Source organism: Musa acuminata, chromosome BXJ1-4, assembly GCF_036884655.1.
Source record: "Musa acuminata AAA Group cultivar baxijiao chromosome BXJ1-4, Cavendish_Baxijiao_AAA, whole genome shotgun sequence".
NCBI lineage: Eukaryota > Viridiplantae > Streptophyta > Magnoliopsida > Zingiberales > Musaceae > Musa > Musa acuminata.
The window spans coordinates 16539543-16555085 of record NC_088330.1 but is presented as its reverse complement, the minus strand read 5'-3'; the positions used below and the strand labels follow the sequence as shown (position 1 = coordinate 16555085).

Sequence of the window (15543 nt, the reverse complement as noted above, 5' to 3'; positions counted from 1 at the left end):
ACTATCTAGTTGCATGAGTCTTTAATTCCACCTCCTCGCCCATAGCATTAACTTTGATGTTTGCTCGCTTGTACTTATATTCAATCACCATGTCGAACTCTACTGGCTAGTCATCATATTGCCTATTTGGTGATAATTATTTCTTTTTCCGGAATAAGCTCAACTTGATGTTGCATGAGTCTTTAATTCCACCTTGCTTCTCTTGGGAAGGTCCCACTGCTGAACTTGTGGACGTCATCTCCGACATGCACTTGAATGCCGAAGGGAACTCTTCATGCCTCAAAGCATCACCATCTAGTTGCATGAGTCTTTAATTCCACCTCCTCGCCCATAGCATTAACTTTGATGTTTGCTCTCTTGTACTTATATTCAATCACCATGTCGAACTCTACTGGCTAGTCATCATATTGCCTATTTGGTGATAATTATTTCTTTTTCCGGAAGAAGCTCAACTTGATGTTGTCTGTTTAGAAGACAAACCATGCCCCCAGTAAATATTGCCTTCCAGTCTGTAGTCAATGCGTAACTGTGGTCATCTTGTCCATCAAATATTGCTGCTCAGACTTGTTTTGATTGTGGCTTCCATGAACTTCAAAGAACTTCACATAGTTTGGAAGTCTTAGCACTCATTCTTATATCACTGTAGCCTTAAGGTTTTGAAATACATCATTGCATTAGTCCGGCCACAGGCCACCTCCAAGGTTGCTGGTCCTTTCAGAACTTCATTAGTAGGGCTGCATGCTTTGAGTATATCTCAATGAAATACATACAAAAATTGATGAATTCAATGAAGAATTTGAGCTAGGACAATTTTTTGGTTTGCAATTCTGCCAGTCTTCATCTTCACACCATCCATTTGACTCAATCCACTGTCAAGTCAATACCTGAAGAACATGATTTCTACTTGGGCAAAGTAGCACTTCTCCCACTTCATGTGGAATCATCTTGGAAAAGCTTGAAGATGGTCCGTAAGTGCTGGATGTGCTTCTATAGGTTTTAACTATATATGATGATGATCGAGGTAGATAATTTTCACAAACTTGTTCAAATAATCCTTAAACACGGTTCATTTGTACTGCCTGGTACGTACATACCCATCCTGGTGAAGCATCAAACCTTGCCTTAAAGTATAATTGTGATTTGTGTGTCAGCAGCAAGAAGGCACTTGCAAGTTTTGAATGATAGCGCATAAGAGGTTCTCAGAATAGCACATGGTCTAGTGGTCATTCAGTTTTATTAGGTGTCATTGTGGACTGGCTGCGAGCTATCAGTGGCACTCCTGATCTCAAAAGGATATCTGAACCCATCCACAATCCATGTTGTTTTCGGTTGGGCTACAGTCAATGCATCTGAGTTGCATAGTTGACTGGAACCAATACAACAAATTGTTTCTTTCTTGTTCTAATAGTATCTGTTATAAGAAAGAATGAGCTGTTCTAATATATGGACAGAAAATTAATTGCTTAATTTTTCATGGATTGTCATAGTAATTGTGGAGGACAAAGGCAAAAATTTATTAGTTGAAAGAAGTATTTCAACATATAGGAAGCAATATTCGTGTAAATGCTTTTTTCATATTCTCTGATGATAATGTCATGACGCCTACTTTAAATCAGCAAAATCCATTAGGTGATTTTTCTTCCATTCTTCCTGAACCATGGAAGTTACTTTTTATTTTATGTTTATGACTGGTTTGAAATCAAATAAATTTGTGGTTGGCTATGTCTGTATGTTTTTCAGCCCTTGTATTCTAATTTTCTTTAATATCTTTGGCAGTGTCATAGTTTAGGTGTTGAAGATTTAGGACTTCAATCTGGTGAGGAGCTTCATGCACTACGATCATTTTTGGTTATATTTAATGGGCTTATACTTGGAAAGCATAGACAACCACAGGTTTATATGATAATTATTTTAACTTTTGCAAACAGTTTTTCTATACTCAATTCTTATTACTCTCTTATTTAAAAACATGATCTTAATTTTGCAGAGATTTGCTAGTGCCATGAGAAAGTTGCGAAGGTGTGGTAAGATTGGGGAGTTTGTAAGCATTTTTGTGAATGAAAAACAGGTAGAATTTGTTTTGCCATGTTTTTATTTTTTTAAACTTCATGTTTGGAATGGGACCATGGACATGTATCAATTGCACTTTTACTGCATAATGAAATAATTGAATGTCCCTTATCTTTAGCATAAGATTGGATCTAATGCATTAATGCTTATGGTCAATTATATCTTTTGAATGCTTTGTCTTGTATTAGCAGATCTTGATGAGCAGTGGTGAGTCGCATTCATTTTTGAATTGAGCTACTTTTCCTGATGGTTTGGACATTATAGGATTCCCTAATCCAAAGATTGATAATACATGCTTGTCCCACTGAAACTCTGGCATACCTGTTTTGTGACTAAGGATCAGTTTTTGCTTTATGTAATTGATTTTCTTCTGGGCAAGCATAATGAAACAGTTTTACATTGTTCCTCATCAGTAGTTTGTTCATCATAAACTCGATTGTAGTCATCATTTTTTGATTGAAAAGCATGCAGCTCAGAACATGTCCATTGTCTTGCTTGCTTAATCTTTGTCCAGAAGAATATGATTCTACATATTCAAGTCATTTCCTGTTTCTTCTATCAAGAGGTTTTTAACTTGTCCAGTTTCTTAACGATGCTTGTTTAATTCTAGTCAGCTGTTCAATTCAGATGCTGAAAATTTAAATCATCCAACATTATGAGTTTTTGGATTTGTGTCCTATTTATAAACATCTTTGTTGAGGTCTGTAATGTACATTTTCCATGTTCATGTCGTGGTGGTGAAGGGTGGTTGTATCAGATACTGACAAGAGTATCATATTTTCAGAATCTATGCTTCTTTGTATGGATTATGGAATATTGATTAATAATGAACCTGTCAGAAGCACTAGAAAAGGATAGGTAATATACATTGAGCAGCATCCTGCGTACATCTTGTTGGTCAAGGATTTTTTTGTCAATGAAAGGGGCAAGATGGGAAGCATTGCTAGTATTAGGATTGAGTGTCAAAAGAAATTAAGATATCCATCTTGGTTTGAATGATGGCTTTGAATATACCAAGGAATTTGTTTTAATTGTTTCGAAGGATTCTGTAATCTGTTGTTGCTACATCTGAGATATATGTAACAATGGTGACAAAGGCATGTTGTTAGTATTTCTACTTATTATAGATGTTTTATATTGGATATCCTATTGTACCAAAATGATTGGTCTTGGTGCATAACTGCATTTATAATATTTTGACATAGATGGACATCTTGCATCTTGCATCTTGCAGAAAGCACATTTCTTTAGTTTCATATTGACCAAATCACCAAACTATGGAAGTTCAAACTTTTCTTGGTGCTCTGGAAAATCTGGTTGGTATAGAGTGTCCTCCATATCCCATCTCAGAATGATCATCTCCAAATTTTCCTGTGAACACAATCCTTAAACATGCTATAAGTTGAAACTCTTGATTCTTTTTCAGTTAGTACAAGTAATCAGAATTTCTTTTCCAACTCTAAATTATTTGCTGTATCATGGAGAAACACCGGCTTTTAAATTGGCCAGCATAATTGAATATGAAAATCTTGCAGTTATCAAGTTGCACACTTGCCAAACAGTGATACTCTCGTTTGTTTTAATGGTTTTTTTTATTGCTACAGCTAACTGAATTCCTGATCCATTAAAACATTTTCCATAAGTATGACTATTTTTTGTTGATCAATCTTCTTTCATATACATCCATCGTATTGATTATTACCCTTTTCTTGAAGCATTGTGTATATGTTGCCTCCGATGGGGGTCGGGTTTGTCGTCCACTCGTTATTGCTGACAAAGGAATATCAAGGATTAAAGAACATCATATGAAAGAATTGCGGGTTTGTGTGTTTGCGGTTTCTTTATTACGTCCCCGTTTGTTTTCTTTGATGTTCTTTTAAGATCTTGCTTTTTGACGCTTGTTTCTAGGATGGAGTTCGTACCTTTGATGATTTTCTACGGGATGGATTGGTTGAATATCTTGATGTTAATGAAGAAAACAATGCCTTGGTTTGTTAATATGCTGCTAATTGTGTTTTTGGTTGCTAGAAATTGTTCATTTCATTCTTTGATATGCTTTTCTTAACAGATTGCACTATATGAGTGTGTAAATGATATGGATGACTCTGAGGATGACATCAAGAAAAGTTGCATAACACATATAGAGATTGAGCCATTGACACTATTAGGGGTCTGTGCTGGTCTAATCCCTTTTCCCCATCACAACCAATCTCCACGCAATACATACCAGGTTTAACTCCTTTTTATAGTTAACTTCTTTGTGTTCTAAACACTTCCAATAACTTTTGGAAGAAAAATTCTGTTGTAGTGTGCAATGGGGAAGCAAGCTATGGGAAATATTGCTTATAATCAGGCAAGTGGTTTTTAGATGACTCTATGTTGAGAATTAATGTATTGCTTCATTTTCATCAAATTTTTCCTTATTTTCATAAAAATAGTAGTTTTTTAGTTGAGCCTTAAATATTTGTTACTTCTGAAGGAGTTTCTCATATCCAAGGTCTGCCATACCGAAGCGTACCGCCCGTACCGGGCGGTACGTACCGGTCCGCGGATCACACGGTACCGCTACAGTGATACAGTATTTACTGTGGCACTGTAGCAGTGCTATAATACTATACTGTAGCACTACTATAGTATGAAAAAAATATAAAATTGTTTGGTACACCAGGGTGTACCGCTCGGTACGCCCTGATGTACCACCCGGTACACTGGTATCGTACTGTACCGAGTCTGGGTCGAAATGCTGGTACGGTACGGTACAGCGAATCTTGCTCATATCTACTGGATTTTTTGGTACATTGAAGTCTAGTATTAGTAAAATGATATAATGATAATCTGATTTGCAACTTTTAGCATTCTTCATAATTATTGTTGTATGCCTTGTTCAAACTAACATTTTTGAATATTTGAATAACATGTTTTTCTAGGTAATTTAAATTGACAAATGAAAGCCAAGGGCCCAACAAATCTGCTAAAAACTCGAAAAATCACTAAATCAAATCTTCAGAGATCATACCTTTTCCTAATGCTAAATGACAAGGCTAAGATTTTGCACCCCTTAGTGCCTCATGATTTTGTGTCTGATTTGCATTAATTATTCCAGTATCTTTTATCCTTATAGTGAGGATACTGAATCTTTCACTTAAATTCTGGCAGCTTTGTCGAGCGGACACTTTACTTTATTTGTTAGTGTATCCTCAACGCCCGTTGCTGACGACAAAAACAATTGAGCTGGTCTGTATTTTCACTTCTGTTATGTGTATAATGCTTTTATGGCATCTCCCTAACATTAACTGTACCAGATTGGGTATGATAAACTTGGGGCTGGGCAGAATGCAACTGTTGCTGTTATGAGTTACAGTGGCTATGATATTGAGGATGCAATTGTCATGAACAAGTCATCTCTTGATCGTGGTTTTGGCCGTTGTATAGCAATGAAAAAGTACTTGAGTGTATCCCTGAACACACTTCATGTATTCCTAAACATGTGTCTTTTCCTCTATACATAAAATTGCCATAACCTTTATTATTTTTCTAATTTTGGTTTTAGGTATTCTGTTCTCAAAGAGATCTATGGTAATGGTACATCTGATAGAATAGTCAGGCCAAGAAAGGATAAAGATAACCAAAGAATGCAGGTATCTTTGTCAATGCATTATTCTGTTGGATGTCTTGCAATTTTGATTTTATATTCTTCGTCTCTTAATCCCTCTGGTAACCATGCTGTAAGAGTAATAAGATGTTGCGTTCTCTATATTTCTGATCCTTTGGTTTGCATGCTAGGTTGAGCATCAGCCTGTTTAAATTGAATATTTATATTCATAATGGCATATCTTGTAAGATGATTCGATTTTTTTTTTCTCATAAGAATTGACATGCTTGTTCAATGACTTTTAAGATGGGTATTTCTGGTATGGCCAATCATAAGTGGCGAAGGCACCAACTCCCTTTCAGTGATTGTATAAACCTTCAGTGCTGTCAACAAATAAAAACTAAGATGGAACAAGGAAAACTAAGAGCGACGTCACCTATGATTTTGCTAAGAAATAGACAGGTCAACAAAGAAAAACTAAGAGGGAAGTCAGCTATGAGTTTGCTAAGAACTCATAATAGACAGGTCAACAAAGAAAAACTAAAGAGGGAAGTCAGCTATGATTTTGCTAAGAACCAAGGTTTTAAATCTCGTACAGTACCAGTGTACTGAGATTTGCTCGGTACAGTACGTCTAAAATAAGTATAAATCCTTCCAAAAATACCTGAAAAATAGAAAAAAAAAGAGTTGCATGTTTTGGCTGAAAATGATATTTAAATTTATAAAAAATGGAGTCATTAGAAAAGAGTTAACTAATGACTCAACATGAAAAGCTGAAATCTATGGTTCATCCTACCATATACTGATTTTTTCTTAACATTATCTTAGAACAATTCCTGCATGTTTTAGCTGAAAATGATATTTAAATTTATAAATCTGAAGTATTGGACAATGACTTGCATCATATTATCTTCCTGAAATCATTGTTAAGACAATTTCATGTACTGTTTCTAGAATTTCAGCAGCTTTATGCTTTCATTTCAATTTAATGAGTTGCAGTAATCCTCTTTGAGATTCCATCAACACTTGTTCTACGTCAAGTTGCTACCAAAAATTCCTGGTTTAACAAGAAATTCTAACAATCAACATCAAAAACTGAAATCTATGGTATCGCCTGGTACAGGTCGGTAACGATCGAAATTTTGATTGTTACTGCCTGGTACAACCCCATATCGTCCGATACAGGACCAAAAATCTGATACCACTCGGTAGCGGGCATTCCGTGTGTTGGTCTGCTGGTGGACCGATACGTACTGCCCGGTAAGTACGAAATTAAAAACCCTGCTAAGAACCACCATCTTTTTTTCTGGGTAAGGAGGTGGCTTCTCTCAAATGTGCCCACGCTGATTGGCCTCTGTCGTAGCATTGCTACATTGTGTGTCAACCTTTGACCCACCCAGACCTTATATGCTGGCTTGGAAACTGGCACGTGAATAACCACCTGTTTGTTTGGTGCATTCTTAAATACCTTCTAGCATTTTTACCAACAACCACAAGTTGAATGAAAGTGGGGTCAAAAGGAAGAAGGTAGCTTGTATTTCTTAGAGCTACTGTAGATAATACATGACAATGTCTATTACCCTTTTCTGTTTAGTCTGATTTACCAACTTTATAATGGAGAAACAATAGTGTTAATTAGTGATTGAAGATATTCATGTATATATTAAAATGTAACTTCATTTATGTAGCAAGCTTATTTGTGTGTTGTTAAAGGAAGGTCTAAATACTGATATCGGTACTTATATCAGAATCTTATCGGGCCATTTTGTACCAACTACTATGATATCAAATTCTTTGGTACACCAATAACACATAACACTTGAAAAAATTTGATACATTGATGACTTGCTTGATGGTGATACATAGATGGACTTTTGATGGCGTGTCCTATCAATAGAATTCATTGTAATGAATACTTTGGTAAGTTCTGCTGAAACTTTAGACTCATTCTGGAAGGAACTCATTTAGGTTCCTGAAATATGGAAACAACACTTTGGTTTAATGTCATAAATGAATCTTTGCCCATTTTCTAATCCCATTCTCGCCGGCTTGAAGCCATTTGTGACAAGAAGGTCCAAGACTACATTGAGATTTGGTACTTGGCTTGCTATTTGGTCTCAGATTGTCTTCTTCTTCGTAAATAATGATGAGAACCTCATTTTTGGGATTCTTCTTTCTCAGACAGTTTTGGTTACTTGAACTTTATTTTAAAATCTTATCCTTTAGTAATGATTTTTCTATATTTTGTGAAAACTTGGTAACACAGATTCAATCCTGTACTTATGTTTGAACTTCTATCTCTGTTCATGGTTGCTAAAAGTATTGTAGTGTTTTACTATCTTACATGCATAAAATAATGCATGTAAGTCATCTACATCATTCCAATTCAAGACTAATTTGAATTGAGTTGTGGACAGATACTCGATGGTGATGGAATTGCTGCCCCTGGGGAGATAATTCGGAACAATGATATTTATGTGAATAAAGAAACTCCCATAAATACAAGGGATAAGACTGGTGGCCCGATGGGTTTGAAAGATGAGTAAGTCTTATCTTCTTTTGAAGTTTTCGACCCATGCAAAAGTGATGCTAATGTTGTATTCTTGTGAAATTCCAGAGACTACAAAAGGACACCTGCTGTGTACAAAGGTCCTGAAGGTGAGACTACCGTGATTGACCGAGTGATACTTTGCTCGGATACAAATGACAAGTTATGTATCAAATTTATCATTCGTCATACTCGTAGGCCCGAGGTGAGTATATGTAAACAAATTCCTTGTGCTTTGGTCAAGGTTGCAAATCTGGGTCACACTTCCAATTCCTGGATGATGACCCTCTTAGACACTTAGGAAGGATATCAAAGAAGATAGGTGGAGACCTAGAATATAATGTATCAATTCAACCAAACATTGTATATGATAACTGGTACAGTTGAACTCTTGTTAGATTAGGATCATTAGGTTTTTCACATTAGTTATGATAAGTCTTTCAACACTGAGTAATGGAATTTTGAATATCAAAGATGAGCAGTTCAGAAACATGATATGACTATTACTTTGTTATAAAAGAGGCACTAATTTATATTTAAATTATTTAAACTCTAAACAACAGTTGGCAGAGGCTATAAATAATGCCAGGAATAGAATATATTCACAAAGACAGCTGATTATATTTTAATGTTCAATTGGTTGTACAATACTGATATATTGCTACAGAAGTGTTCTTTGAAAACCAATCATCTTCTATATTAGCAATAATTCTTGTAACTATCAACCATCTTTATTAAAAAAGTTGGTCCCTTTTGTGTAAAGTTGGCCTTTTCCTTGTAGACCATTGTTTAGGCTGTCATTTAGCACTAGGTAGCCACTCGGCTTCAAACATCCCATGAGTATCCACGCTTTCTGAGGGTAGTGGGTCGGGACAGCTGTTTGTGACTACATTGATCCTGATATACTAACATATGCTGTTAATCCTGTCCATTTGATTTTGTTGATCACGTAGGTAGGTGACAAATTTAGTAGCAGACATGGTCAAAAAGGGGTTTGTGGTACCATAGTTCAACAGGAAGATTTTCCTTTTTCTGAGCGTGGGATATGTCCTGATCTTATCATGAATCCACATGGATTTCCCAGGTATGATATCTGCTTCATGGCTTTTGCTCAAGTTCTGCTCATCATATGACTGGATTGTATGTTCCTGTTGTCATCATCAACAGGTTCTGTTTTCCTTTTATTATTTTGTTGAAAGATTAGATATTGAATTATGCGCTGGTTTAGTTTGAATGATTTATCTTTGCCTTTCTACCTGTTAAATAATTCGCCATAGATTTCACTGAAATCATGTATCCTTGTTCTTACACGATTTCTCTATACAACTATTGATCCATTAATTAATTACCATTAGATTGACTGATACATAAGTGCTTCCTTGTCCTCTGTAACAAGTAACAACAATGATGAGATTTTGTTTCTGCTTATTAGGCTACAACTACATGCATGTATGCATGGCTTTAAGTGAAATATACACCCAAATATGGTTTGTAAGTGATGAGCACTGCTCCTAGGTGAAGCTTAGGCAACTTAGAGTTCAACTTATGAAGGGGAACTTAGCAACAATACGTGTCTTCTTTTGATGCATTTGAGCAATCTCAAATCTGAGCAACAAAGTTCGGTGTTCCTTAGGGTAGCTCATATTTTGAGTTTGTATTGATTCATTGTCTGATGTCTCCCTCTCTTTCCTTGTCTTTGTTCGATAATGCAAGACATTTGATTGGACCAAATATTTGGATATCAATTTGATTGGATGTGGATCAGCTCTAAGCTGATCTTGTCAGGTAGTCTGTTCTTATTGGATCAAATCAAGGTGAAATGTTGTATGATCCATTTAGTTTATCTAATAATGCGTCAAAAATAGGCTGATCTCCTAACCATTGTATGTGCAATAACATGAAAGAATGCAACTAAGCAAAGCTCTAGAGATGGTTCTGGAGAAGTAGGAAAAAAGTGAGACTACTATTGAGTTGATTGCTTGTCAAGATTTTTTTATTTCGTAGAAAAAAGGAACAAGATGGAAAATGAGATTAACATTTATATCGTGGATATTCGACATGAAAACATGTCTAGGTATGTAGAGAGTTCTAATTATTTTTGGGAAAATCCTTGAATAGTTGAATGTGAGAACATGAACACCATTCATTCGTGAAGCCCTTACTCCATATCGCGGATAACTGAGTTTTGATGATTTAGATCTTTCAAGATCATTGAAATTATTGACTATATATTTTCTGAAAAGTCCTACTATGTGATACTGGTATAAGACCCCAAATTAGTCCAACATTGAAAGTGGACTAACACTAAGATTGACTTATAAGAGGCTAATGGGTAGGCTTAAGCATTTTAGGTCAATGGTATAGGCTTAATTAGGCATTCTGGGTTAGTTATTCAATCAAATCGGGTCATGACAATTGGTATGAGAGCCGAGTTAGTATTGAAACATGTGAGAGGCTCGAGTCTCGTGAACTCAGAGGGTAAGTCACGATGTGGAATTACTATTGGGCTATGCCTCACATGCACAGTGTTAGGTTCAATTCTGCACTATACTAGGTCTTGACAAGGACATCAAGGGAGATTGTAACACTCCAATTTAGACTCACAAGACTGGACTAACACTTAGATCTTGACGAGGATGACAAGGCTAACACTCCAATTTAGTCTCACAAGACTGGACTAACACTTAAATTGACTTATACTAGTGCCAGCTTGAGCTTAAGCATTCCAGATTAGTAGTTCAGATTCAACAGGTTAACATGTGAGTTATCCAATTAGACCAGGTCATGACAATGGATGCCACCTTTAGCATAAATCTTTTGTGCAAAGTCATCGAGATGAAGTCATTGTTGATATCCAGTTGAAAAATTGGTCCTATTTTAATGGCTGGTGCAATGATCAACTTAAAGTAGGAGAAAGTTTCAAGTAGAGAGACATTCATGTTTGTGCAAATTTTAACAGTTTCACTTTCAGGTTTTCTTCATGTCAGAAGGAATATGTTCCTTAATAAACACCCGTCTATCAAAAAGCCTGCATTTTTGTAGTTCTCAACTGGCTTCCAGTTTTAATCAAGTCAAGGTTACCCATTTATGTTTCATAGCATTTATCTGTCCATTGTCAATCAACGCACTGTAGGAGCATAGAAATAGAACTAGAGGCAAAAATTATGACAATTGTAGGTAGCCAAATGTTTGCTGGAAGCAAGAAAATCGAGGATGGAGATCGAGTAGAAGTGCGTGTTTTCTAAAAAAGAATTGTTTTGAACAATTAGAGGCTTGTACATCCTAATGCAACAGGGAGTTGGCATGGCTGCCACCATCACCAATTCAATGGTAGCCTTCATCCACTGATCAATCATGCTGACCAATGACCTAATGGAAGAGTCGTCTGGTGGCCATTTACATGGCAGTGATCCGACAACTGATGTAGCAGGATCTTTTTATTGTGGAACACATTCCTGACTGGTTGGGCTTCTAGCAAGATAGACCTCAAGTGATACCAACTACCAAGTACTGCACATAAGATGGATCCATACAAAATACACATTGAGCATATATGCAGAGTCAAATAGGTGGATGATAGATAAAAAGGGGAATCTAGTGCCCTTGCAGGGTCTAGGGAGTATAAATATACATTAAGGAGGTTTTTTCCATACTGGCCTCTTATTACCATAGTCACAGAAGTGCTACTTTACCACAGATAATCAGTAGTGGGCTTATTGAGCTGTTGATTGGTTATTAGGTGATTGTGCAGCACAATAAAGTGGATATGAAATCATCCAAAGGAGAAGAAGACACCTAAAGGAAGTTATTTTTACAATGGTGTCACATTTCACTGTATAATCTCACACTAAGTTGCAGACCCATTAAGGGCCCATACACAGAAAACCCACTAAATGGGCCTTAAAGAAGGTTTCTAATTCTCATTGAGGGCTAATTGGTCTTAAAAAATGATTACAGACTGATCTATTCATGGACCATTTTTTGTTTGAAACTGGTCCAAAAATGAGTTGAGCAGGAGGGAAGAAGAATAAGAATAAAGACAGAAGAGGTGAAATGGACCTTGGCTTCGTCCTTCATTCAGAAGGTATATTTCCTTCCAACTCTGCCTCATTTTTCCCAGGATTTTGGGTGTCTTCTTTTCTTTTTCTTAACTAACCAGTATATCATCAGCTACCGTACCAGTCTTACAAGGGACCAGTACAGGTACTGACTGGTCTTGAAATTTTAAACCTTGGGTTTTACTGATTCTCTACATGATTATGTTGTTCGGGTCTTCCAGTAGGTGTAGTCCGTCCCACTGAACATGGGTGGACGTGTAATGGAATGGCCCTCTTGGTTTCCGGCGTAAGCCATCTCTCTTGGATTTTAATCCGTTTGAGAGTTAACCGGGCTCTGATACCAATTGTTAGGATCGAGAGCACTAAGAGGGGGGGGGTGAATTAGTGCAGCGGAAATCTTACAGCGATTAAAAACGAAAGTTGCGTTCGTTCGATACAGAAAAATTATTATGATGCAAAAGCCGATTCACAGTTTGTATCTAAGTGCAGTTTGCGCAGTTTGCGTCTAAATGCAGTTTTGCGTCTAAATGCAGTTTGCGTCTAAATGCAGATTGCGTCTAAAAAAAGGGTCAAAGAATTCTAAATGATAGTAAAACTGATCTCTTTTTTTTCTTTTTGGTTTTGCACATCATGTCATCCTTCCGGTGGTTGAAATTGCATCCACGACTTGTAGATACCTATGCATCCTGCCTGCTTGCACCTGCAGGGACCAAGGGGTGGCATGGCTGCAGTTTATATTTCATGCTTGGATGAGGCCTGCAACATAACCAGCAAGCAGCCATGTTATAGAGAGAGACATGTGCTTGGCTCATGTGATAACAATACCAATTCTTGATTTCCTGAATTTTATATTTAGTTGGTCACAGGTTTAAGGTTGACATATTGAAATCTTAGATTATGAAATATAGATTTTGTACTATGTTTGGAGAGCATATATTGACATCATTTGTTTGCACAAATAAGTGACTAGTGCTTGAATTATGTATATTTACCATACAAATGTGCCATCTGATCAATTAGATTGTTCAGCCTACAATAATTTGTTGCTGTAATTGTCTTCCATGCATATTCATTCTTTAATATGTGCTGGAGATATTTGGGTTCTTTCCAACTGTGATTACCTTATTATTGCTTCAAGTTTTACACAGCATTCAGACTATTATCATGTTATTTACAAGAAGAATCACTAACATCCATTGCAATAAATAGTCGAATGACAATAGGCAAAATGATTGAGCTTCTTGGTGGAAAAGCTGGAGTATCTTGTGGTCGATTTCATTATGGTAGTGCTTTTGGGGAACCAAGTGGCAATGCTGATAAGGTTGAAGACATAAGGTATGCTACATTTTAAACTATCAATAGGTTTCTGGCTGTGGTATCTGCTTATACTTATGCAACAAATCCAGTTATACACTTGTAAAGCATGGATTTAGCTACAGTGGAAAGGATTTTATCTATTCAGGTACGCAAGTGAGCTCAATCTCTTTACAAGAAAATATATACAACAACAATTGAAGGTCTTGCATATGCTTTATGAGAAATTGGCATATATAAAATTCTAATGAACACCACTCTAGAAGAAAACAAATCAAATCTGAACGTAAGCCACAAATTTTATTCTGTACATGAATTTATTTTATAATTCTAGAACTGCTTTTTCTTATCAAATGATTGTGCAATTTTTTGTACCTTTTTTCTCTCATATGATGCATAAATATTATTGAATTGGATATCTAACTTAATTAATGAACACAACTCTAGAAGAAAACAATATCTGAAAGTAAACCACAAATTTTATTCTGCACATGAATTTATTTTATAATTCTAGAACTGCTTTTTTATCAAATGATTTTGCAATTTTCTGTACTTTATACACTTGTATATGTTAATCATCAGAATATCTTTAAAGATCAGTTTTTTGGTCATTATCTACTTGTATGATAAACTAAAAGATGGTTACTAACTTACATCTCATGACAATAATCAGGACCAAGACCTTCACATTTTTTAACAACTTATGTTGTTGTGCATGTAAGATTTGACATGATTGTTTAATCTCACAGGCATTACAGGTTATCCTCTGCAAGCATATATATTCATGGGGCCAATCTACTATCAGAAGTTGAAACACATGGTAAGAGGATCAATATATTCTAGTAATCTCGTGTCTAGGGCATGAAAACTGCTTTAACAAAATTAAATTCTAAGAACATGAATTTTGTTGGTTTATAATGTTTATTGCTTTTATGCCATCTTGTCAATTATTTATAACAAAATGGTATGCCCAAAATTTAAGTATTTATTATGCTTCTTGTTAATCTAAGGTTTAAAGAATCATCTTTTGAATCAGTCTGATGATTTTCTAGTAGAAGAAATTTTGATTATAAACATAAACTAAACACCTAAGGATGTACCATGAAGTGGTCTTAAGCTAAGAAGCACAGGCATGGCCACGGCGACGCATCATTTTTAAAAACATTAGGATATGGACATGGCGAGGACATGTGTATTTTTTAATATATATATATATATATATATATATATATATATATATAATATTTGATTAATATGAATTTTATAATATTTATAATTTTATTTTAGTATTGGTAGTTTTTTAATAAGTTCGTAGCACATATCCACATAAGTTACTTTACTTTTGTTATACATGACTTATTACTAATAAGAGGCAGTAACAAAATTTACCATCAATATTATTATTAATATAGTTATGTTACATTATAATTTAGGGAATATAAAAGGTGATCATTTCCTAAAAAAACACTAAAAAGAAACAGAAAGTAGGCTTTCTGTGACCAAGGTTGCAGGTTTGCTGTTTGCACACAAGTGGGGTGCGAGGCCACGGGTTACAAGCGATGGATCAGTGAGAGGGATGATGAGGGAAGCCCACGTGCCTTGTTGCCCGTGATAGGCGATGGATCAGCGAGAGGTATGCTGAGGGAAACCACGAGCAAGGCTGTCGGTGACAGGTCTCAGTGGGCATGGCCCCATGGGTTATGTGACTACCAAACTACCTAATTTTTCTTTAATTTCTAAATTTATATCTTTGTAAACATACATACCTTTAGAAACTTCAGAAATTCTATGTAGGCAATTTATTCTGTTTTAAGAAAATGTATTTTGGTGATCTTTTTGGTATTTCAGGTGCTTGATAAGATGCATGCTCGAGCTTCAGGGCCCCGTGTGATGCTAACTAGACAACCCACTGAAGGAAGAAGTCGTGATGGAGGTTGTGTAAAGATTAACACTGAATTTTA

The 15543-nt window shown here is 35.8% G+C and overlaps 1 protein-coding gene across 1 annotated transcript in view; it reads left to right on the top strand.

Annotated features, from left to right (window-relative positions):
• The window catches only part of LOC103973003 (DNA-directed RNA polymerase III subunit 2), a 39109-nt gene that overhangs the window by 22324 nt on the left and 1242 nt on the right, over positions 1-15543 (top strand). The window contains exons 20-35 of the mRNA XM_009387453.3: positions 1777-1893; positions 1988-2068; positions 3786-3890; positions 3979-4059; positions 4139-4300; positions 4379-4423; positions 5227-5304; positions 5373-5512; positions 5621-5708; positions 8080-8204; positions 8280-8415; positions 9164-9294; positions 13478-13603; positions 13675-13730; positions 14332-14402; positions 15431-15515. Coding sequence (XP_009385728.2) covers positions 1777-1893; positions 1988-2068; positions 3786-3890; positions 3979-4059; positions 4139-4300; positions 4379-4423; positions 5227-5304; positions 5373-5512; positions 5621-5708; positions 8080-8204; positions 8280-8415; positions 9164-9294; positions 13478-13603; positions 13675-13730; positions 14332-14402; positions 15431-15515 — 1627 coding nt within the window. The remainder of the gene's footprint in view (positions 1-1776; positions 1894-1987; positions 2069-3785; positions 3891-3978; positions 4060-4138; positions 4301-4378; positions 4424-5226; positions 5305-5372; positions 5513-5620; positions 5709-8079; positions 8205-8279; positions 8416-9163; positions 9295-13477; positions 13604-13674; positions 13731-14331; positions 14403-15430; positions 15516-15543) is intronic.